Here is a 26,568-nt window from a genome sequence, read left to right as displayed (position 1 = left end):
GTGAGTTTTTGATAGACCGGATAAAATTTGATCAATAATTCGATTGAACTCTGAAGGGGCCGTTTTAATTCCAAAAGACAGTCGATGCATTTGATATGTTCCTCGATGTGTTGATATAGTTTGGATAATACTGCTCTCTTCGTCTACGGCTAGATGAAGATATGCTTTGAACAGATCCAATCGACAAAAATATCGTGAATCTTTTAAGCTATTCAATATATCTTCGATTTTTATGATTGGATAATTTGCGGACACAATTCTCTCATTAACACCAATTTTGTAATCTACACAAAGTCTCACACCTCCGTCAGCTTTTGGAATAACAACCAGTGGTGAACCCCAATCACTATGGTTGACTTTCGACATAATTCCTTGAGCTTCTAAGTTGTCAAGTTCTTTCTCAACTTGCTCCCTAAGTGCATACGGTACATCTCGTTCTTTAAAATAGACTGGCTTGGCATTTTTACGCAGTTGCAAATTTACTTTAAAATTTGATACAAGTCCAATTGATTCTTCAAATATGTCTGAACATTTTTGAACAAATTCTTCTTCATTAGCCGGTATATTTTGGATTCGTCTGATTCCTGTTGAGCTATCGATGTCTTAAAGGTTAATGTTTAAATGTCTTATCCATACACGCCCTAATAAGGAGTCTAATTTATCAGGAACCACGTAAAATTCTTCTGTTGAAATTTTATTTTGATATTGTATTGATGTTTTTGCTTTCCCCAGGGGATAAAATACGTTTTTTGTATATGATCTAAAGGCAATATCGGATTTTTGAAGTGGTAAATTAAGATCTAGTTCTTTAAATTTTGATTCTGAGATGAGTGTAAATCCTGCTCCAGAATCAACTTCAAATGTTGCCGGTTTGTTTTTAATAAGAACTGTCACATAAAACTTTTGAGCATCCGTGTAAGATTGATTTTCATAAATATCCACAATTTTATTAATGCCAAAAGTATCCTCTGGTTATGTTTTGTTGGTTGATGGTTGATATTCATTAATTAGATGATGGGTCGAGTTAGTTTTATTTTTGTTTGCTAAAAGCGTTGAAATACAGACTGAAATGACGTGACCATATTTTCACAACCTTTGCACTGAAGTAGTTCAGGATCGATTTTACAGTTTTTAACAAGATGTTGTTTACCACATCGTAGGCATCGATTTTCTATACACAATTCTTGAAAATTGATTCTTGACCTAGATTGAGAACGCTTCCTAATATGAAACGTTGAATTTGATCTCTGTTTAGATTGATTGGTTTGGTTGATAGTTAAAGAATTGTTAATTGGCGAAAATTCTTTACTGTCGATAATTGAAGATTCTAAGATTATGGCCTTTTCTTCCAATTTTTCAAATGATTTTTCGTTGGATTCCAGAAGACGTTATCTAATTAAATTATCTTTGATGCCTCGAATAAACTGAGCTCGTAAAAAATGTTCAGAAATATTTGCCTGACATTCGCACGTAGAGATAAATTCACATTCAAGAGTAGCTTGCTTTAGAGAAGTAGTATATTCGGAAATTGACTGATTTTCTTGTTGATATAAGGAAAGAAACTTATGCTGCAACACAAGAATATTTTTCTTTGGATTCAGGAGATTATCAAGTTTCTTTACAATGGTGTTGTAATCAAAATCTCTAATTTTGTGAGGTGCAACTAAGGATGAAAGCATTGAAAAGTTGCAGAGCCAATAGAGTTCAATAATAAGTCTAAAGCAAATTTCTTGTCATCGAAAACATGTTTGATTTTAAGGTAGTTTTCGAAACGTTCTATGTAAATTTTGAAGTTTTCTTTTTGTTCATTAAAATTTTTGGATAGATGTATAAAATGATCGGGTGTACGAGTGTGTTATAGAGGTAGCACCTTTTATTGGAACGACCACATCAAACGTCATAGACGGGAGATTGTTTTTGATAACTGGTCCTCATAAGGCACTCAACTCTCACTTATGGCTCCACGTACCACATCCCGGGCAACTGCATTGGTCTGCAGGCTAAACTAAGTGAGGGTAGCCAGACATGGTGATAGGTTGGACAGTGGCAGCTGGCTGTTACAAAACTGACCATGCGGCGAGAATGATAGCCACAGAAACGGCACATATACAGCGGTGCAGAAGGCAAAGGGAAACCACTGCACTATTTTCCCAAGAGAATTTCTTCCCATAACGATGACAATTTTGGTAAGTGAAGATGGAATGTGTAGCGACCCGACTCACGCTCGGCGCCATCTCGGTTCCGGGTCGGATGGTGTGAAATTTGCTACCGGCTGCCAAGGTGTGAGGGACCAGGCACCTGGCAGAAATTGTGCCACTGAATCCAAATTTTCATTTAATTTAAGAAAATGTCAGCGAATTGGTACATGGAACGTCCAGGGACTGATCCAAAACCCTGGAAAGTTACACATCATTGAAAAAGAAATGGCAGACCACAATCTTTCGGTACTGGGACTCTCAGAAACTCACTGTAGAGGAAAAGGGCATTTTAAAACAACTGCTGGCAACGTCGTCTATTTTTCAGGCCCAGATAACAAAAGTACAAATGGAGTCGCAATAATTGTACCCTCTAAACTTAACGACTGCGTAATTGGATATAATACTATTCATGACAGGATAATATCCCTTAAAATGAGAATATCCACCAATACCCTACACCTTGTCCAGGTATACGCTCCTACAACAGCTGCACAAGAAGAAGACATCAACAGGTTCTATGGTCGTCTAGAAGAAACTGTTCGCGCTATTCCGAATCGTGAACTCGTCATAATTTTAGGAGATTTTAACGCCAAAGTGGGGTCATCTAATGAAAATATTGAAGGAGTGCTGGGCAAAAATGGACTGGGACAGAGAAATGAGAATGGCGACCGTCTAGTGTAGTTCTGTGTAGAACAACATCTTACAATTACAAACACGTTATATCAACATCATCCACAGAGATTATACACATGGCGCAGCCCAGACGGATGAACAAGGAATCAAATAGACTACATACTAATAAGATCAAGATGGAAGTCGTCGCCCATCAACTGTAAAACATATCCTGGCGCAGACTGTAGAAGCGATCATCAACTCCTGGTATTGAACGTTCGACTTCGTTTCAAAGTCCCCAAAAGAACACCCCAGAGAAAAGCCATGTCTCTAAGTCCATCAAAAATCAATGACTTCCAACAAAACCTAGAAGATGCTCTTTCTTTAGACCAAGTAGATAGTGAGCCTGAGAGCACTTGGATCTATCTCAAAGATAAGGTAATCGAGGCTGCAAAAGACTGTGAGGCTGCGGTTTCCACTGGCCGTAAGCCATGGATATCCGATAATACGTGGACTGTGATTCAACGCAGAAAAGAAAATAAAACTAGATACGGAACAAACGATGAATACAGAGCGTTATCGAGAGAAATCAGAAAACAGTGCCGCAAAGATAAAGCTGATTACATCTCTCAAATATGCAGAGAGATAGAGGAACATGGCTGTCGAAAAGAACCGAGGGACTTATTCCAGAAGATGAAAACTCCTTACCAGAGAATTTAAACCTCAAACGTGGTCTGTAATAGATAAGGAAGGTAATTTAAAGAACGATACTGATAAAATATTGGAAACATGGCGAAACTACTGTGGCGAGCTATATAAAAATAACGAAGTATCAGCAGAAAATCAGTGGCCTTCTGACTACCCTAGAGAACCTACTGTCTTACTCGCTGAAGTCAAAGATGCAATTAAATCACTAAAGAGAAATAAATCCCCAGGCATTGATTCAATACCATGTGAAATACTACAGTTACTAGGTGACAAAGGATTACATATCATCCATTCTATCTGTGTCGCTGTTTGGAATTCAGGTAAATGGCCATCTGATTGGTGTACCTCAATTTATATCCCACTACACAAAAAATGAACTACTACCAGATGTGAAAACTACCGCACACTGTCACTAATAACACATGCTAGTAAAATCTTGTTGCATATCATCAAAAACAGATTAAAAACCTATCTACATTACCAAATACCTCAGGAACAAGCGGGGTTTGTAAAGGGTAAAGGTACAAGGGAACAAATCCTGAACCTGAGACAACTCATTGAAAAGTCTAGAGAATTTCAAGTACCTATGATTATATGCTTCGTTGACTACCAAAAGGCATTTGATTGTGTAAGCTGGATAAATCTGTGGTCAATTTTAATAGAAATGAGCGCACCAATGCACCTGGTTACACTTATTAAAAATCTGTACCAGTCTAATATAGCGACAGTACGACTAGATCAGAAGTTCTCAAACCAATTCAAGACCGAGAGAGGTGTTAGATAAGGATGCGTGTTGTCACCTGACTTATTTAACATTTATGGTGAACATGTCATGAGGATGGTTTTAGAAGGATGGGCCGGTGGAGTAACAGTAGCTGGTAAAAAAATCTCCAATTTAAGATTTGCTGATGACACTACACTTATAGCAGCAAATGAGCAAGAAATGTTTGATCTTCTGCGAAAAGTTGACTACGAAAGCAATAAAGTTGGTCTGAAAATCAATAAAGCTAAGACAAAAATAATGGTGGTCGACAGATTTGACACTATTCAACTGACTAACATATTACAGGAATACCAGATAGTAAACACCTTTATCTATCTCGGGTCTAGTATAACTAACGATGGTAACTGTGAAGCAGAAATTCGGAGACATATTGGTATGGCAAAAAATGCGATGAGTCGCCTAACTAAACTTTGGAAAGACAGATCTCTCTCTCAAAATATCAAGATGAGACTGGTGAATGCCCTTGTATTCTCAATATTTCTATACGGAGCAGAAACTTGGACTCTTCGCGCATGCGAGCTAAAAAATTGATGCCTTTGAGATGTGGTGCTGGAGAAGAATGCTGCGCATACCTTGGACAGCTCATAGGACAAACGTTTCCATTCTAAACCAACTCAATATTTAAAAAAGGCTGTCCACAATATGTCTGCAACGAATTCTGCAATTCTTTGGTCACGTGGTTCGCAGAGGTGACGACAGTTTGGAGAGATTAATTGTTTCTGGAAACGTTCCGGGGAGAAGATCAAGGGGAAGATCACCAACTAGATGGTCTGACCAAATAAAGCATTCAGCTGGAAACTCATTCTGCGAAGCTCTTAGAGCAGCTGAAGATAGAGACCAATGGAGAAACATTGTTAGGAATATTGGAAGAAATCACGATCCTCAGTAATGGGGAAACGACAGGAGAGAGATAAAATGATTAGTATTATTTGAATTTGAAGTACTTGCCAAACTTTTATGCAGTTGATCTAAAATTTCCTGGTTTACCATCATAAATTAGTTAAATTGATCTGGATCCATGTTTGATATGTAATTTAAAAATCTGGCTATTTAATGATTTACCTCGTCGCCAATTTATTATATCTTCAGATTGAATAAGTAGGACATTTCGATAAATATATTTTGACAACTAATAAAATATGAACTGACATAACTATATATAACATTACATAACAACTGCTATAAGTAGAGGAGGATACTATAGACATGCAAATGAAATTTGGTAGATTTTAAGAGGTAGTTATTGCGCATTTTTTGGCATACAATTAAGAATTTTATATTCACCATTGGCGTGCATACGAGTATAAACATTTTAGATCTATCCCGTATGCACGCCAATGGTGAATATACAATTCTTAATTGTATGCCAAAAAATGCGCAATAACTTCCTCTTAAAATCCATCAAATTTCATCACAAACCGTTTTAGAGTAATAAATAAATCGTCAATTTGTAAGAAAAATTTCAACACCCCCTATCTCGGAAACGAAGCATTTGCGGGCATACGTTTATAAAGCAAACTGTCATTATTTTATCATGCAGAATTACCCCTTAAAGTTTGCCGTACTTATTTAAAAACACCCTGTATTGACGAAAAACAGGGGTAGTTGTTAAAGTGCCTAACTTTTTTATTATCCAACATAAGCGAATTAATCAAAAAACAGAATGTTAAGAAAACCTGAGGCTATAGTTGGGTTTTAATTTCAGTATTTTATAAAAGCTAGAACATTCCACAGGGTGTTCCAAAGTTTGAGAAAAAACACAGTTTGATTCGTACACCCTGTATACAATGACAATGTACCTGTCTAGCAACAATATTATTACAGCGATATTGATAACGAATAAGGCTATAACATTAAAAAAATTACTTAAATCGGATATCAGGTTTAGGAAATACAAGTCATTAAAAATGGCCCATTTTTTAGGGTGCCCGTTTTTTGTGCCGGTGAGTGTATATTATAGACCAATATTGTATTGGTGGTACATTTTATTGGGGTTTATAGACAGTCGTCTGAAATTATTTCTTTCTGGCATTTCATTTAGAACTACGGCAAACATTATTAAAGTGAGGCGGAGACGAACATGATTATCTCCTGTCGTTGGTTATCTCGATCAACAATATAATAAATTATCAATGATAATTTATCTCGAGTACATGCACTATTTGCAGTAACTTTAAACATTTTCCAAGGCTATAATATCAAACCACTTGAACTAGATTAATACTAGATTGAAAAATCTAGTTCAGACAAAAATAGAAAATCGAAATAGAAAAATATAATAAATAAGCAAAAACAGAATATTCAGCTATCTAACCAGAAGTATAAGGTATTGTACATTACATTGAAGATAATGGAGATCTATCAAGAACCCCATTAGAAGAATAATTAGAGACGCAAAGGAACATGAATTCAAAGACAAATGCATACAAATCTAGGTATACTGGACTAAAGGCATAGTAGTTTGAAAGTATATTTACAGACGTTTTATCCTCTATCTAACAAGATCTGCATTCTGCGACATCTATTTAATGCTGTCAGGTGCTTTGTCTATCGACAATGGCCTGTAAATATTAACATACGAAGACCTTTTTTGTTGAAAGTAATGACGTCTTTAATTCTTGTAGGTTGAAGCTTCCTAGAAATATGTTTAGTTATCTCATTTGAAGAGTACAGGGGAAAACAAGGAACGTCACTTTTTCATTAATTTTGGCTTTTCTCGCCATGTGGTAGCAAAAACTGAGTACTATCGACTAGGCTATCGATTTAAGACAATAAACATAAAGATCAGTCTATATAAATTTTCTAAGAATTTTTATCCATTCGAAGGACCAGGATTATCCGCACGCCACTGAACAAAAATAAGGACTGTTAGCAGTTTTTTGGTGCATCATTAAATTAATAAGTTAATATAGTTTGATTTTATATTAAGATTATAGAATAACAATTGCTAACATTCTGCTAAGAATCTCCTAAGTAGTTTTTAGGTATCATAAGAATTACACCTTTATTGGTGTTTATCTCAATATGTATAAAATGTGGCATTCCTTGTTTTTCCCCTGTACTCTACATTTGAAGGTTTCCTAATAATTGGATCTTTTGCATTGTATTTCTGTTACCAATTCCGCAAAACGATTCAATTTACATAAAAGGTATTTTTGCAACTCTTTCGTCTAATTCACCACAATTTAGAGCAATACGAGTAAGCTCGTACTCTTCATCAAATATGGATCAAACGGGCGGTAAAGAGAATATAAATGGGCGTTCGGGCGATCAAATGGGCGGTAAAGAGAATAAATAAGTGGCATTTAGTGTTCACGTGCTATTTTTTAGGCTCGATTTACTCGACTCGTGAATACAGTATAACAAAAAATATGAAAAATAACTCGAAAAGTTTTTTACTCACTTCATTATATCCCAAATATCCTGATTGTTGTGTATAAGGTCCCTCTTCACCGCCACCTAGGACAGGAGCATAAAGGGCGGTATTATTTTTATCAGCCAAAGTAAAGGATCTTCCATACAAGACAACACCCATGTTTATTTTTGCAGGGTCTGCACCACCATTCAGCCAATATTGAATTCCTGCATCCTATCATAAAGTATATTTTATATTGTACTAACTCAAGTTTTTGATTATTAGGGGAGTGCAATTAGAACGAAAACATGCATTGTTTCGGAAAAATTCAAACAAGCTTATATTTTTCTGAAACTTTTTTTGTTAGTTTATATACACGTTAAAGTAAAAAGTTCTACTCGCAGATTTGGCCGCTTATTGTTTATTAATTGTTTAAACAATAACAATTGATTTTTATAAATAATTTTAAAAATATCGTTGAATTCATCATTTTACTTTGATCAAACATGTTTTTACTTTGTTTTTGATTATGCTGAATCCGAATATGGCATTACAATTTAAAAATTCTTATACAGAAGCTCTTATACAGTATGTCTGCGTAGCTAGGAACCACATGCAAAACTTTTTTATTATCAATTTTACGAAAAAAAGTTATTCTTCGTAAAATGCTCTGGATAGTCAAAAATTTAAAACTCAACCGTCATATATGAAATTTTATCAATTTTATACGAGTTATGTCAAAAATATAAATTTCGTTACAGAGTAAATTACCTTCATATTCCAGAATATAAAAAAATGCTATTAAGAAAAGTTGTTTGAAATTAAAAACTATGTTTTAATATACAATTACATCATTCAAATCGAAAAAATTTTTTCAATTTTTTCCTAAATTACGGATACTCATCATCATTTTATTACAATTATGATAACTAGTTTATTATCAATTTTACGAAAAAAAGTTATTCTTCATAAAATGCTCTACCTAGTCTAAAATCTAAGATACAACTAACAGATATAAAACTTTTGCATTTTTATACGAGGTATATAAAAAATATGAATTTTATTTAAGAGCTAAGTGCCTTTATTATTCACAATATTTTAATTAGAAGGATGTAATTGAACACTGAAACATTTTAATTCCAAACAACTTTTCTTAATAACAATTTTCGATATTGTGAAATATATAGGTACTTTACTCTTGAGTGAAATTCATATTTTTTGACATACCTCGTACAAAATTAATAAAATTTGACATTTGATGGTTGTATCTTAGATTATATACGATGCAGAGTATTTTATAAAGAATACCTTTTTTTTCGTAAAACTGATAATAACAGAGTTATTAATAGGTTTCAAGTTACGCAGACATACTGTATGTATAAGAGCTGAAAAATTTTTTTGTTGAACATTTATTATTGTTAAAGCTTATTATTAAATGTATTTTAGGTAAGTTTTATAGAAAAAAGTTTTGATCACTTTGTATAAACATTTTTTTAACTGGTAATTTTCGGTTTTTGTATTACATTTTTGTTATCTTCCTTAATTTTCTCAAAAAGAAATAGTTTATTTTATTTCTAAAGTAAAATAATTCAGTTCATTTTAAAGATTACATCCTAGGCTTTAAAAAAGCACTTATAAAACTGTAATAAATATGTTCAAACTTGAGTAATACCGTCTTAAAGTGGTGGTAATTCTATAAAACTACGAAGTTTTCAAAAATTACATTATTTGAGACGTCGTCGTATCATTTGAATTAAATTTTTGAGATTTTTTTGAGCGAAACATCGTTTAGTAAGATGTCTGATAGGTAAACTGTGCAAAATTGAGAGTTTTATAAGAAAAATTGTATTAGTTACACATTTTTGAATCATTTTTAAACCAAATTCATGTAAGTCTCACTTTCCGCCCACACCGTAAGGATGCCCATACATTTTATTGCTTTTTATTACAACCATAAGATAGCTAAGTTATTCTTCTTTCATGATCAATTTATAAAATTTCATTTAATCCATTAATTAAAGAGTTACATTAAAATAACTCAACCGTGCACTTCGCCGTACGCTAGTTTACAGTGCGCCAATGTTTGTGACAAGGGTGACTTTAGAGTTATAGATAAAAAATTATAGAAGCTACAGATTTAATTTTAGAAAAAATCTTTGTACAAGGTTTTTTTGTAAAATTTTCTGAATTTTTCAACGGTCAAGTCAGTTTTTTTCTACAATTTATATTTTCGGAGTTATTTAAAAAAAACATCTAATTTCGCAGTTCATTTGTTTAATAAAAAATGAAGCACCCACTTCTCGAGTAGAACTTTTTGATATGTTGTTTATTTCTTAATAAAATTACAAAAAGTTCTATCTTGTTTGATTTTTTCCGAAATGAAAATCTATATGCACTCCCCTATATTAAGAATTGTGTTCTCAATTATTGTGTACGCTATGGACCCAAATAATGCAGAAAAATTGAAACTTTCATACTCGAGTATTCCAGACATATTTTAAATTTCTATGGCCCAATGGCGAATCTACGGGGAGGGAAAATGGGAAAATTTCCCCCCTAACAAAGTCAAAAATTAAAAAAAATTGTTGAAACATAAAAATATATTAGCTGACATGAAACTCAAACCACAGACAGACAAATTTAACCCAATAAACACGCTAGTTAAGAAAATGGAGGAAATAATGCAAATAAGTTATTATTTATGTCTTTTATGTAGTTTAACTTTATCTTTTTATTATGTCTTTTGATTGGTGTTTCATTGGAAGCTCCTCCCCCTAAGCCAAATTTCGCCTCCCAAAGCAAATGTCCAGATCCCAGATCCGCCACTGCTATTTACAAAATTGTGAATGCTCAAAATTTGCGAAACAGGAAAAAAATTTAAGTACAAAACAAAAAGTTTTTTATCGTTTTCATATATATGTTTTTCAATTATTGAAGGTATACTAAAACTTTTTACACATAGACAAGGCGAAAACGGAGGGTTTTTTGGAGAAAATATTCCCATGAGATTTTTTTGCATAATTACATTCATGAGACATTCCAGAATAAGATTCAAGAACTCGCCCACGCGAAAATTGGTCGAAATTTTTTTTAACAATTTTTTTTTAATCAAATTATCAATAATCAATATTTTCGGCCCGGACACTTTTTTTTTAAGTTTTTTGGACCATTCTGTATAAAAAAGGTCTCTTATAATTTTTCTCTAAAGTTGATCGTTTTCGAGGTAAAAGCATTTTAAAATTGAAAAAAAAAAAACGAAAAATGGCGATTTTCAAGGCTTAATAACTTGATTAAAAGTTATTACTATGAAAGTCAGAAAGCGACTAAATCTAAGTTTAAATCCCCCCTTACAAGATCCTAAAGAAATTTTTGTAATTATTTGATTACTAATTTGTTATTTTTAAGTTATAATAATGAGCGCCATGCACATATTAGGCGACCGTCCATGATGAGTGCGAAAGAGATGCCATTCAGGCAGTTCAATGGCGCATCTCACTCGCACTCACATTTACAGCCGCGTCAATACGATCTTATCGCTCATTATTAATAATTAAAAATAACAGCTTAGTAATAAATTAATGACACAAATTTCTTCAGGATCATGTAGGGTGGGTTTAAATTTGATTTAGTCACTTTCTGACTTTCTAAATAATAATAATTTTGAACCGAGTTATTAGGTCTTAAAAATGGCCATTTTCGCGTTTTCCAAATTTTAAATTGCTTATAACTCGAACACGATCAATTTTAGAGAAAAATTACAAGAGACCTTTTTTGTCCAAAATGATCCGAAAAATCTAAAAAAATATGTCCATTCCGAAAATATTGATTTTTGCAATTTGATTAAAAAAAGTTGTTAAAAAAAATTGGACCACTTTTCGCATGGGCAACTTCTTGAACCTTATTCTGGGGTATCTCACGAATGTGATTATGCAAAAAAATCTCATGTGAATATTTTTCCAACGAATCCGCCTTTTTCGCCTTGTCCTCGCCTTATTACTTTAAATTTTACCATAAATTTTTGATACTTACTGCATTGTATGTGCTATTATCATAATAATCGTAATCAACTTTAGAGGGATAAAGTGGTGAGACATGTCCTACATAATCGTCAAAAGCACCATGGTAATCAAAAACCATAACATTGAGCATATCTAGTAACCTAAAATTTCATTTAATTAACTCACCATTGAAAATGTTGAAATACTATGTAGATGAGGATGAAAAATACAAATAAATTAACGGAGTAGGCGCAAATTTCTGCACCAATGCTTTTTAAATGCCATTCATTTTTTTTTCGAATCCTGAGAAAACTAAGTATTTTTGAAAAATTTAAAGGCAGAATGAAAGATTGTTTTATTACCGAGGGTCGAAAGTCCCTGAAAACTTCTATGAGTAATGTTTATTTTAATAAGTTACAGGGGTGGAGAAAAGAGAAAAAATTAGCGTGATTTTTAATTTCAAATATCTTATTCAAAAGAAAGTTTTTATTTATTCTAAGGCTCTCGGTAATAATGCAGTCTTTCATGTTTGTTTATTCTAAGGGACTTTCGACCCTCGGTAATAATAAAATATTTCATTCTGCGTTTAAATTTTTCAAAAATATTTATTAGTTTTCTCAGGATTCGAAAAATATGAATGCATTTCAAATGTACTGGAGACTGGAAACTAAATTTTGCGCCTACGCCCTTAAACACATGTTTGCTGTCTGTGTATGTAAGAATTCTCATGCATAGTGACTAAATGCGCTTCTGGCTTTCTCAATGATGCTCCCAATGCAGGTTACATCTGAGCTGGAGATTGGTTGTTTCTGGCCAGATTACATAATTCATAGAGTACTAATAGTTCTACTGATGTTACTGAATGGAAGGACCCGAGGTGCGTGAAATGTGGCGAAGATCACCCCACGAAGCTGTGCAAACGAGCAAGAGAAATAAAGGCAACATGTGCAAACTGCAATGGAAGCCACCCAGCAAACTACAGAGGATGCCCTAGGTGCCCAACCTGGGGAAGACCACCACCACAGAGGCCACAGCAACAGACGATCAGACGACAGCAGGCAACCGGGGTATCCTACGCCCAAGCCACGCAAGCACCAAACAAACAACAAACGCAAAACACCACAACGATCCCCCAAGACGAAGATTACCTAGTTAGAATGGTAACCAACATAGTGACTAAGGTAGTCCAAGAAGTCATCCTAGGCACCAGGCAGACGCAGAACTAATGCACAGACACAGACAGGGGATACTTGAGGATAGGCTTCTGGAATCCGGGCGGCATATCAATTAACCAAAACATCATGGACGAACTCGTCAAGAGATACGAGATGGACATCGTAGCAATACAGGAAACGAAGCTTACCAACAACTTCAACCTAAAGTTTCCTGGGTACGATGTATATAGGAACGACCTCACAAGACTATCAGGAGGAACTGCCATCCCAGTTAAGAAGGGAAGTAAACACACAAGATTCACGACTCCACCACTGGTAAACATGGAAGCAACTACAATAGAAGTGAAAATGAGGCAAGGCGCAGTCAGAATAACATCAGCCTACGTAAAACCGTAAGACCCATTAATGGACAATGACCTAGATGCGTTCCTAAACATCGCCGAAACATCGATAATAATAGGAGACCTAAATCCAAGATCCCCAAACTGGAACGATAGAGCTACGAACAGAAACGAACGACTACTAAAGAACTACTTAGAGAATAACGAAGAAACAGTGGCAATGGGCCCAGAAGAACCAACACATTTTCCAGGAAATGGACTTCCCACCCACATAGATATCGTTGTTGCTAAAAACCTAGGACTACAAGCAGAACTAATCACCCTAAACGAAGGAACAACAGATCACAACCCCATCCTACTAGAACTAGGAACATGGGAAGAAACAAACCCGCCCAAAAGAGTAAAAAAGAAAATAAAGTGGACAAATTATAAAAGATTAGTGAGTGAAGGAATAAATATAGTGCCAGTTATAAATAACCCACAACAAATAGAAGAAAAAGTCCTAGAGCTAGAAAACATCATCCAAGAAGCAATTAGAAACATCACAACAGAAGAAGAAGTCGAGATCCACACGGGAAGGTTCAAAGACATACCACAAGAAGTACAAGACTTGGGAAAAAAACAGAGCGAAGCAAATTGCCAGAAGAACAAGAAACCGAATAGACAAAACCTGGGGAAACACATTAAACAGAGAGGTCAAAACGGCTCTTCGACAACACCGCAGCGAAAAATGGGACAACTACGTACAAGAGATGGATGAAAAATATTTGGAAGCTCCAGAAAATGATAAGAAGCGATAGAAAACTCATCCCCCATTACATGGAGAAAACGGCATGGTATATACCATAGAAGAAAAAGCAGAGGTGATGAGGTCCACACTCGAAAGAGAATTCAGGTTAAACTACCATCCAGACGAGGACGTAGACTTCATGGAAGAAGTCGAAGAGCAGGAAGAAAGGCCAGAGGATCCAGAAGACAATATCCCCCAATATCACCGGAAAAAAAATGAACATATAAAAAACAGTTCCCCGAGAATAGCACCTGGTTTAGACGAAATAACAAATAGAGCCCTAAAGTACTTGCCTATAAGAGCTATAGTGTATTTTACAAACATAGTGAACGCGATACTAAGATATAAAATATTCCCAAACAGATGGAAAGAGGCCCATGTCATTATGATTCCAAAACCTGGCAAGAACCACACATTCCTGCAGAACTACAGGCCAATCAGCTTACTCCCAGCGATCAGCAAGATAGTGGAAAGAATTATTCTCAGCAGACTGCAAATGGAAACAAACAGACTAGAGATAATCCTAGAAGCTCAATTCGGATTCAGAGCAGAGCACTCCAGCGAGCTACAAGTACTCAGACTAACTGAGTACATAGCAGCTGGATTCAACGACAAGCAGTACACTGGAGCAGCATTCCTGGACGTAAGCAAAGCGTTCGACAGAGTGTGGCATAAGGGGCTCATATATAAAATGCGAGGCTATGGGTACAGCGGGGCGATGACGAGGCTGATCTTTTCGTACTTAGGTGGCCGGAGTTTCAGGGTTCGGATAGAACAAGTCCTGTCCGAGCTCGGAAACATGGAGGCTGAAGTACCACAAGGAGCAGTCCTGTCACCTCTGCTGTACACAATATACACCGCAGACGTACCTAGAACACCAGGTACGTAGATATAGCAGTGGCCAACCTGCAAACAGCGTTAGAAGACATCGAGGAATGCAGTATAAAGTGGAAGATAGCCATCAACTCCGAAAAGACGCAAGCGGTACTGTACAAGAAAGGAAGACAATAGCGAGAAGAACAACTGACGGTGCAGAACAACCCCATCGAGTGGAAAGATGAAGCCAAATACCTGGGAGTCATCACGGACAAAGGATTAACCTTCCAAAAACACCTAGAAGCCACAGTCCAGAAGGCCAACATGAGAGCAACATTAAGAGGACTCACAGGCAGAAAAAGTAAATTAAGACTAAAAACGAGGTTAAGATTAATAAAGAGCATAATATTACTGGTACTAACATACGCATCTCTAGCATGGGGGCAAGTATGCAAAACACACAAAAAGAAGATTCAAGCGGTTCACAACAGCAGCCTAAGAGAAGCAGCCAAAGTCCCGAGGTACGTCGTAGAAAGATTCCTGTTCAGAGAGCTACAACAGGTGAGAGTCACCGAAATGATGACAGACAAGGCAAGGGTCAAATTCGCGGAGCTGGAGCTTTACGCAAGCCCCATACTGCGAGAGATGCTAGGGTATGACGCTTTCCACCGATGGAAGCACAAACGTCCTAAACAGCAAATAGTGGAATAAAGCAAAGGAAATAAAGTGAAATAAATAAAGTACATAAAGAGAGACACAAAGAATATAGTGAAAGTAAAGTGATAAAGAAGTAAAAATAAAAAATAGTAGATAGTTCGTAGCTCGAAACACCAAGTGCCGAAGAAACACGTAACCCAAGCGTAGGTCCAACACCACGATCAGGTAAAGTCATCCCATAAAAAAATAGAAGAATAAGGCACAAGCCACCAAAAAAAATATAAAAAACAAAAAAAAGGCACAAGCCACCAAAAAAATATAAAAAACATAAAAACAAAAAAAAATACTTGAGCACCAAGCCATTGGACTGAGCTCAGTGGGGCTTGGTACAATGACTTGGAGCCCAAGCAAGCAATTTTTAGTTCCGCGGATAAGTAATTAGAAGATAAAGGCATAGAGCGCTTTACGCTGGCCTAGTTTTGAATTAGCCTAATGAGCCACTTGCTCAAAACGTTTCTAAAAGTGATATACGGCAGAATATATAAAAAATGCGAAGAACAGGTATCATGGACGCAGTTTGGATTCCGCGATGCCTTAGGCACCCGAGAGGCTCTATTCGCTGTCCAAGTGCTTATGCAAAGATGCAGGGATGTTGACTGTGGCGTGTATATTTGTTCTATCGACTACAAAAAGGCGTTTGATAGAGTAAAACATGATAAACTCGTAAACATTTTGAATGAAGCGGGAGTAGATGATAGAGACTTGAGAATCATATATAATTTGTATTACAACCAAACTGCCAATATTAAAGTGGATGACCAATTGACAGAGGCAGTCTCCATAGATAGAGGAGTGAGGCAAGGATGCATCCTGTCCCCGGTGCTGTTTAATATATACTCTGATTGTATCTTCGAGCAAGCGCTGGGAGAACTACAGGAAGGCGTATTAGTCAATGGAGTGCGTCTGAACAACATTAGATATGCCGACGACGTTGTAGTTTTTGCAGACAGTCTAGATGGTTTGCAAAGAATAATGTCGCGCATATCAGATATAAGTAGAGAATACGGACTTGATCTCAATACGAAAAAAACAAAGTACAGACATGGTAGTCAGTAAGCGCGAAATATTAAATACACAGCTTTTGGTTAACCAACAACTAATTGACAGGGTCGACAGCTACACATACCTTGGTACCAACATAAACAGCCAGTGGGACCACTCAAGTGAAATAAAACAACGCATAGGAAAAGCGAGATCAGCGTTCATAATGATGAAGTCTCTTTTCAGAAGCCACGATTTACCTCTTGCTACCAAAATCTCTATCATCAGATGCTATGTATTTTCTACGTTATTATACGGAGTAGAGGCCTGGACACTTTCCGAGGCTTCTTTGAGAAAACTCGAGGCTTTCGAGATGTGGTGTTACAGGCGCAATTTGGGAATTTCGTGGGTGGATCGTGTGACTAATGTTGAGGTTCTACGTATAATAGGCAAGGAATGCGAGATTATTAACACAATAAAAAAGCGCAAACTAGAATATCTTGGCCATGTTATGAGGAATGAACAGAGATATGTCTTGTTGCAACTCATTCTTCAAGGCAAGGTATTTGGAAAGAGAGGACTTGGGAGAAGAAGAATATCTTGGCTTCAAAACCTGAGAAAATGGTTTAATACATCGACAACCGGACTATTCAGAATAGCAGCAAGCAAAGTTAGGATAGCCATGCTTATCGCCAGCATCCGGAACGGATAGGCAGCTTAAGAAGAAGAAGAAGTTTAGAATTCAATTAGGGCACCACATTGGAATCTTATTACCCAGGATTCCATTGTGAAGAGCATTTGGCTACGATAGTTGTGCCCCCAGCGTGTTATGGGGGGGAAAAGGATGGCCTGGGGCATTGGAGCGAGGTGGGGTGATCCCTGTTTTTACTCGGGTTAAAACACGCCCCAATGAATTGTTACATCCGAATGTACTTTTTCGATAGGGTGGACATCTCCCACAGGTCGGGTTAAATCAAATGGACATCTTGGATATTAAAGCACCCTATGTAACGCACAGCTGAATGTGGCTGAATTTTTATGTTTGTGCGTCACAGTGTTGCCATGCTGTTTTCTATATATTTCTTTCATAATTTCAATTAATGTTAGATGTACCTACAAGAATAATAGAATAATAACGTTTACTTCTCCGTCATTATACTAGGTATAATGACAAATGAGGTGTCAAATTAAAGCTTATAATCCAAGGATAGTACTAAAGGTGAAAAATTAGACCTAGGTTGTCTGTCGGATTTCTAATGTCGACATTGAAAGTTGCACTATTTTTTTTTCTATAAAACATTTTGATCTAAGTGAAAACTTCTTTGTACACTCTACTTTAAAGTAAACGTTATTGAGAAGCTAAATTTTAAACTTCGTCACACAACTTTCGCGATTAAACTTTGCAATGCACAAATCCGCACCTTTTTCTTTGAAAAATTCATAACCTTTATCATGATAAGAATAAAAACTTAAGGCAGATACCTTTGTCTTCAAAAATGTTACAGCTATATAGTGTAAAAATTTCAGAAAAAAATATTAAAATGGAACAGAGTTGTAGCGAGGTAAAAGCAAAATAACGTGATTTTTTTTTTATTTTTAGATTAAAATTGCGATTTTGACAATGTTCCCCCACATAAAATTCAAAATAAACTTCATTTTCGTTTTCAGCACCCTCGAAAATATAAAGTATGAATAAAATTAGCCATTCATCCCTCTCTGGTCAGTATCTCGAAAACTATGCGCTTTTTTCAGGGTGTCACGCTCGTGTATAATATCACAAAAATTGTAACGTGATAATACGGCAACGATGTCACAAGTGATGGTCGGATCGAACGCCAAATTCTACACAGACATATTAGGGTGCTTTAATAACCAAGATGTCCAATCAAATTGTTTGCTTGCTTGCTTGATGTTACTGAATCACATTATCACCGTGCCGATACCGTGTATTTACGTAATATTTTTGGAAAAGTGAAGTGAAAATTTAAACACATGAATTATTAAAGAATAATACTTCTATAAAGATATAAAAACAAACAGCTAGTCAAATAGTACCATTTTTTAGCTAAATTGCTAAATAATATGTCATTTAAAAATATAATAATTTTAAAAATATCGATCTTAAAACAGAAACAGACGAGCCACTCTGCAGCGCTACTGAGTATGTCCACAAAGTGGCTTAAACAGGCGATTCTGTAGCGTCAATGATTTTGTAATGGAGGATTAAAGGTCTTCAGTTTGTTCTTGTTAGTCGTTATATACATTTTATAGTTTTAACACTACAGAATTCACGATTGTATTAGAAAGAGCTTCAGACTTTGAAATGAGATTTGATGTTGAATCACATTGTTTATGAATTTTATTGCATTACTGATAAACAACTCCCCTATATAATTTATAAAAGTATCCAAAGGGTTTCAAGACTATTTTTAATATATTAGTTTTAAACTATTTTATTTTGTTTAAAGTCGTATTTTAAAGAAATCAGATAATCAGTTAAGTATGTTATATAGATACTTACCTGATTATCTGATGTAATAATAATATCTAATGGCATTTTTGCCGAGGAGAACCTTTTAGATTGTTCCGGCGCCAATTGCATATTTAACCCTGTTTCACAGCCGGCTTAATGTACCCTCTCAAGCATGGTGAACGGCTCGTATCATTTCGAGAAATGAAAATAGATTGTTGGTACAGAGTATCGACCTCGTGCGCTCTAGTTTATGAGGCCAGTATCATGCCGCTGAGCTACGGCTGTCCACATTATCTGTGGGAAAAGAGTGATGCCGTTCTGGGAGGCCTGCTACGGAGTTACTCAAAAAAAATTACAAAAGAACCCAAATTCTAGGACCAAAAAAAGAGGAAAAGATAAAGGCCTCCTTGCTGACAGTCTGTGGATAAATGAAAGTAGTGTTTAGGTAGTGATGTTGGCATTACAGCGGTTATTCCGCTTTTGTAGCACTGGGTGACAGAGGGGGGGTCTGGTTTAGTAAGTAGGCTTTCGGCGTAGCCTCCGCAAAGAGAAGGCGTCTTAAAGTACCTCGGGAACTATAGCCGGGACTACTAGAAATGAATCATGCACTAAGGTCAGTCATGCGGCGTTCAAGACTGAGATGTCTTTTGAAGATTCCAGATACCCTCCTTAAAGATGAAAGAAAGGTACACGTTGTAGAGTTGCTCAGTCTGAATTTTTCTTTCGTGGTGGCCCTTTGATATGTACACGAAAATCTATACTGATAGAAGTTGGCCCCAGTACACGTTTGACCAACTAGTTATGCCAATGAGTTGGGGCAACGTGTACAGAACTAATTGGCGTAACTTCGGGATTGGTGTCCAACATTGGTCTACAAACCGAACTTTCTCGATTGTTCGTGTACATTTCAAAGGACCACTACGGAAGGCCAATGCAGCTTGAGCAACTCCACTAACTTGTACTCATAAACACTATTCTTACTTGACTCCACTCATTACAGATTTTAAATTACGATACAGATTTTTAACTAATAGGGCTTTTCATCGATTGTCATTTGTTTCGAGCTCCTGTCATATGTTGTATAATCTGTGTATAATATAAATATATACGGATTATACGACATATGACAGAAGCTCGAAACAAATGACTGTGAATGAAAAGCCCTATAGCATCGCGAGATGACGTTCTGTCTAAGGTGGCTTATGTGCAAAGAGCAATGTCAATTCAAATGCATACTCTTGTTACGATAGGGATATTGAAAATTTAACCTCAAATTCATTTTAATAATATTAATTGTAATATTCAAAATATAAATTTATCAACAAAATAATTAATTTAATCATATAACTATTCAATTTGTTTGTGTTACAAAATAAATAAATTTGATTATATTTTTTTGTTGTGAGCAATATAACAACGATCATAAAAAATCGTGCACCTATCTGTACAACTTGCATTTAATTATCATTATGATGGTCTATTCCATGCTTCGCTCCTCGGCTCGTGTCGTATTCGTCATCCTCGCATCATAATGACCTTCATTAAATGCTCGTTGAATAATATACTATTGTGGTTGTTTTAAAAAACAATGGCAAATGGCAATATTTTAGGTTAGGTTCGACTTAAACCTAAACAATTTTTCTGTTCCATTTTCAGAATTATATTATATTATTTATAAAAAAATACTAAATTTTCTATCTAATAGCACATAAAACAACATCAAAATATGTTCCTCTACATCCTACGTCCTACCAGATTGAAAACAATGGGAACCTTCTCTGGTAACACCTACAATTTGCAAGCCATAACGGATGCTGAGATTAAGGAAGATGAGGGAATTTTACAATTTATAATTCACGTCCCATCTGCTCAGCGTGGTAAAGGTCCAACGAGAATGGTTTCCTTCCTACTCTAATCAGAGTAAACATGTAAATCAAAAATGAATAACCATTTTCAATTTCGTTGCAACACGAAACTACAGCCGCATCATTATTCCAGTTCAATCAGATAGTGCAGCAAGCACCTCCACCGGTTTCGAAACTTATTAGTCTCTCATCAGGAGGCACATATGCTGCTCTCTCTTACCCAACTAGGACAAACCCTAGCGTGCAGTCACGTATTTCAACGAACGAAATGGCAGGGATGCCCTAGCGGCAACTGCTAGCAAAAGACTAAGTTTTCAATTTAATAGCACATAAAACATCCAAAAAATGTTACTCTACATCCTACCAGATTGAAAACAATGGGAACCTTCTCTGGTAACACCTCCGAGGCCTTTACAATTTGCAAGCCATAACGGATGCTGAGACTAAGGAAGATGAGGGAATTTTACAATTTATAATTCACGTCCCGTCGTAATAAGTTTCGAAACCGGTGGAGGTACTTGCTGCACTCTCTGATTGAACTGGAATAATGATGCGGCTGTAGTTTCGTGTTGCAACGAAATTGAAAATGGTTATTCACTTTTGATTTACATGTTTACTCTGATTGGAGTACTAAGGGAACCATTCTCGTTGGAACTTTACCACGCTGGGCAGATGGGACCTGAATTATAAATTGTAAAATTCCCTCAACTTCCTTAGTCTCAGAATCCGTTAGGGCTTGCAAATTGTAGAAGCCTCGGAGGTGTTACCAGAGAAGGTTCCCATTGTTTTCAATCTGATAGGATGTAGAGTAACATTTTTTGATGTTGTTTTATGTGCTATTAGATTGAAAACTTAGTCTTTTGCTAGCAGTTGACGCTAGGGCATCCCTGCCATTTCGTTCGTTGCAATACGTGACTTCACGCCGAGGTTTCTCCTAGTTGGGTCAGAGATAGCAGCATATGTGCCTCCTGATGAGAGACTAATAAGTTTCGAAACCGGTGGAGGTGCTTGCTGCACTTTCTGATTGAACTGGAATAATGATGCGGCTGTAGTTTCGTGTTGCAACGAAATTAAAAATGGTTATTCATTTTTGATATACATATTATTTATGTTGTGATACTCTTTTATACTATAGTCGGTTCGCTAAGCTCAGACACAACTGGCTAGTGATTTTAGTAGGTAATTGTTTCGTTTTTGGTCAATTTTGCTAAAATTTTCAAAATTACTAACTATTTAGTAATTATTAACTATTTATTAATTATTTTTTTGCCAATGTTATCATATTTGGCAAAATTACTTACTAAAATCACTAGCCAGTTGTGTCTGAGTTTAGCGAACCGACTATACCTATAAGTCTGTTAAAATTATTGGTAACCTAAACAAGTGATATACATGTCTTAATATAAAAAGAAGCATTTTTGCTTACTTTGTAATCGCTGGAATGTCGTAAGCTTCATTAATTTTCTCATGTGCTCCCGCTACTGCTGCACTTAATAAGTATCCCTTAGGCTTTAAAACATTGCTAAGTTCTTTCAGAAGTGCCGTAAAATCGTCCTACAATATAGACTTGATGATTAGATTTATCTTCAAATAAATACTAAAGAAAAATGCTTGGTTGCACCAACACATCTTAAGCTTAAAACGTACCTTAAGCTCAGCTTACTAAGCATACGCGTTGCACCATTGAGTCTTAAATCAATTTTCAGTTGGCCACAATGGATTGGCACGGGGGTTGAATCTTAAACTTCGTCTCAGTTATGACGTGCTTAGATAAAAATAGAAAATTATGGATCTGTAAGCTGGAGCTTAAGATTTTTTGATGCAACCAGGCATAATACTCCGGTCAAGTTACACATCCGATGATACAAAAATTAACAGCCAGCCGAAAATTGCCAGGATTGTTCAAAATACCATCATAAAGGAAATCTAAAAAGTCCTCATAAATCCGACCCGAGCAAACAAATTTACGCGGGATCAAATGTCACCAAATGAGGTTTTTAGCGATTTTCAGCGAAACGGTAAGTTTTATCATAAAATTAGTTCTAACAAAAAATGTAGATTATGTAGATTAGATAATTATCTATAAAAAATGTTTTAATCCTTTTTTTTCTAAGTGCCACAGTTTTTGAAATAATAACGATTCAAAAAGTTGTAATCGTCATAATATGCACACGTGTCCACACCACCTTGGAGGTAGTGTACTTAACGGGTTTTTTACGTGGTTTTTTCAGTAGGCCTATTCTACGGATCTGTTATGATTCTGTTTAAGCTCTATTGAATAGTTGATATTGGCAAGGGTTAAAAATGATGAAAATTATAAAAAGCGGTATACATTTTAAAAAAATAGGTAAATTTATCAAACTGGTTCATAATTTTCTAATACTTCTGCTTTCTCTTCTAATTGTTCTTCTTCTTCACCATCTAGTTCTTCGTCTTCTTCTTCTTCTTCCTCTTGTTCATCCTGGGTGCAAGTAAATTGCCCCATTAATGACACATAGCATAGCTCCTGAATCAAATGAATTCTCAATTGTTGCTTATTCAACATTGGAGCACGGCCGGTTTTGACAATTAGTACATGCTACCGAACAAAACAGTCCAACTTTTTTGCAACCACATTTAGCGCTACATCCCTTTTTACAGTTACAAAAAATTGTGTTCAGGAGTTTTTCCGGCGCAGGTGGGAGTAAAGTTTGAATTGGTTCTAATGAACTGTCGACTAATTTCTATCCCCAGTCTTTTGAATCTAGCTGATAGACAAGTCTTACTTGAACTTAGTAATATACCCGAAAAAGATGTTGGTGAGCAGCCGCTGAGGTTGGAGGAAGACAAGATAACTGCACTTGTTTTTTATTTCGATAATTTGTCGAATGGAACAAGCACGTAGTTTTTTAGGCGCTCCATACATAGAGAGAAGAAAGCTAATTCCCTTGGAAATAACTTCTTGTGGAGTTGAATCAGTTTTTTTTAAACTTCAGCACATTCAAGTAAATCTTGTTTTTCAAACATTTTAAAAACAGTCGTTTTACTCCTCCTAAAAAATGCAGATGTCGTATCACGGCCAGTTATTGCGTGTAAAAATAGTATATGATTTTGACTATTTGCAAAAGTATATAAACTTTTCGATGAATATATTTTCGATTGGTGTTGAGCTTTTCCATGTTTTAAAAAAAATAGTTTTTTCGATTGGAGTTCGAGCAGTGAGTAATACGAGCAAGTCTACATCTTCACCTACAACAATAGTTGTATCTGTTAAATTGAGTTACTCTATGGCTGTTTCAATTTATCTTTACGTCAGCATCATTATTAGCTTGTTTTACCAATATACACTACGCGTCATAGAAAACGGGTACCCTAAAAAATGGCTAATTTTTGAGGTCACGTATCTCCTAAACCTGTTGTCAGATTTAAGTGATTTTTTAAATATGTTATAGCCTTATTCTTTGCCAATATTTCTGTAATAGTATTTTTGCTAAAGAGGTAAATTTTCATTGTATACCGGGTGTACGAATCAAACTGTGTTTTTTTCTCAAAGTTCGCAACACCCTGTGGAATATTCTAGCATTTATAAAATACTGAAATTAAAACCCAACTATAGCCTCAGGGTTTCTTAACACTCTGTTTTTTGATTCATTCGCTTTTGTTGGATAATACAAAAGTTATGTACTTTAACAACTAGTCATGTTCTTCATCAGTATAGGTTGTTTGTAAATAAGTGCTACAAACTTTAAGGGGTAGTTCTGCATTAAAAAATAATGTCAGTTTGCTTTATAATCGTATGTCCCCAAATACTTCGTTTCCGAGATACGGGATGTTGAAATTTTTCTTACAAACTAACGATTTATTTATTGCTTTAAAACCGGTTGAGATATGCAAATGAAATTTGGTGGGTTTTAAGACGTAGTTATTGCACATTTTTTGACATAAAATTAAGAATTCTATATTCACCATTGGCGTGCATACTGGTAATATGATCGGTCATATTACCCGTATGCACGCCAATAGTGAATACAAAATTCTTAATGGCAAGTCAAAAAATTCGCAATAACTATCTCTTAAAACCTACCAAATTTCATTTGCATATCTCAACCGGTTTTAGGGCAATAAAATAAATCGCCAGTTTGTAAAAAAAATTCAACATCCCGTATCTCGTAAACGAAGCATTTGCGGACATAAGTTTATAAAGCAAACGGTCATTATTTTTCATGCAGAATTGCCCCTTAAAGTTTGTAGCACTTATTTACAAACAACCTATACTGATGAAGAACATGACTAGTTGTTAAAGTACATAACTTCTGTATTATCCAACATAAGCGAATGAATCAAAAAACAGAGTGTTAAGAAACCCTGAGGCTATAGTTGGGTTTTAATTTCAGTATTTTATAAATGCTAGAATATTCCACAGGGTGTTGCGAACTTTGAGAAAAAAACACAGTTTGATTCGTACACCTGGTATACAATGAAAATTTACCTGTTTAGCAAAAATACTATTACAGAAATATTGGCAAAGAATAAGGCTATAACATATTCAAAAAATCACTTAAATCGGACAACAGGTTTGGGAGATACGTGACATCAAAAATGACCCATTTTTTGGGGTGCCCGTTTTCTATGACGCGCAGTGTATTTTCAGCAGTAAACTTTTCTTTCAGCATTGAAATGAACCAAGATTTGTTGTGAATATTTGCAAGAAACTTCTGTTGACTGGTAGACACTGTCATGGATTGATCAAACAAAATATTAGAAGATGAAGATGTTGCTGAAGTTTTACGACATTGCTCTGCAGCTTTAATATTTCTCTAAAATCAGTATAGCCATCAAATACGACAGTAACTCTGGGACCAAAATGACGCCGTACATACTGAACGTATTTATCTAAGATAACGTTCAATGGTTCTTCGCTATCCCACACAATGCGATATAATAGATATTTTCTATCAATGATGTATGTCGCATTTATGTTGTTAATATCAATATGTACCTTCTGAAAATAATCGCAAATGGCAGACTTTTGTGTTTTACGCATTTCAATGTCGTCAATCAATGATAAAGGGTAAGATTCAATTTCATCTAGAAATGCCGAAGTAATACTCATTCGTTGGAACAATGGTACAGGGTCAACAGGTACTTTTGCATCGTGAACTTTTATGGTACTATTTATAGATAAAAGAGGGATTATTTAGTCTAGAACAGGACTAAAAAAAAAGAAAAAAAAATAGAAACAAAAATAAAAAAAGAATAGAAAAAAAAAGAAGTAAAAAAGTGTTTCGCACAAATTAAAATATATATTAAAAAAAAACAGTAAAATAATTTAAAAAAAAAAACAAAATAAAAAAAAGCTACACAATGTACCAATGTATCTATAAAAATAATATTGTAGAATGTACTTATGTTTATAAGAAATTTATGACTATGAATCTGCAATCAATCACAAACAAGTCTGGCTAATTGGCTCTGCCAAAGGCATTTTTCAAAAAAAAGAAGCAGGACTAGTTAGTCCTGTTATTTTTGACATGGAGTCAAGCCCCATTTCACGAGTTTTATAACAATTAATTGTACTATCACCAACGACACCACTTGCAATAGATAACATTTTATCAACCTCTGGAAAAAGATCTATGGTGTACTATAATACAGGTACTGGGTAGACCGCAAGTACTGGGTACTGGGTACTGGGTCTACTCGGTAGACCGCAAGCTGTATTGTAGAAACGCGCCGGTAGACCGCATACTATAATAGCACCTACGACCCTAGCCAC

At 35.5% G+C, this 26,568-nt stretch overlaps 1 protein-coding gene across 1 annotated transcript in view; it reads right to left on the bottom strand.

Moving 5' to 3' along the window:
• LOC114334398 (chitotriosidase-1) overlaps window positions 1-26,568 on the bottom strand; it is a 63,477-nt gene that overhangs the window by 8,832 nt on the left and 28,077 nt on the right. The window contains exons 4-6 of the mRNA XM_028284435.2: window positions 22,240-22,367; window positions 11,687-11,816; window positions 7,706-7,891 (exon numbers count right to left, since the gene is read on the bottom strand). Of these exons, the coding sequence (XP_028140236.1) occupies window positions 7,706-7,891; window positions 11,687-11,816; window positions 22,240-22,367 (444 nt within the window). The remainder of the gene's footprint in view (window positions 1-7,705; window positions 7,892-11,686; window positions 11,817-22,239; window positions 22,368-26,568) is intronic.

Source organism: Diabrotica virgifera, chromosome 1, assembly GCF_917563875.1.
Source record: "Diabrotica virgifera virgifera chromosome 1, PGI_DIABVI_V3a".
NCBI classification, from domain to species: domain Eukaryota; kingdom Metazoa; phylum Arthropoda; class Insecta; order Coleoptera; family Chrysomelidae; genus Diabrotica; species Diabrotica virgifera.
Note: the sequence above shows the minus strand (reverse complement) of the source record. Positions and strands in the feature narration are given on the sequence as shown.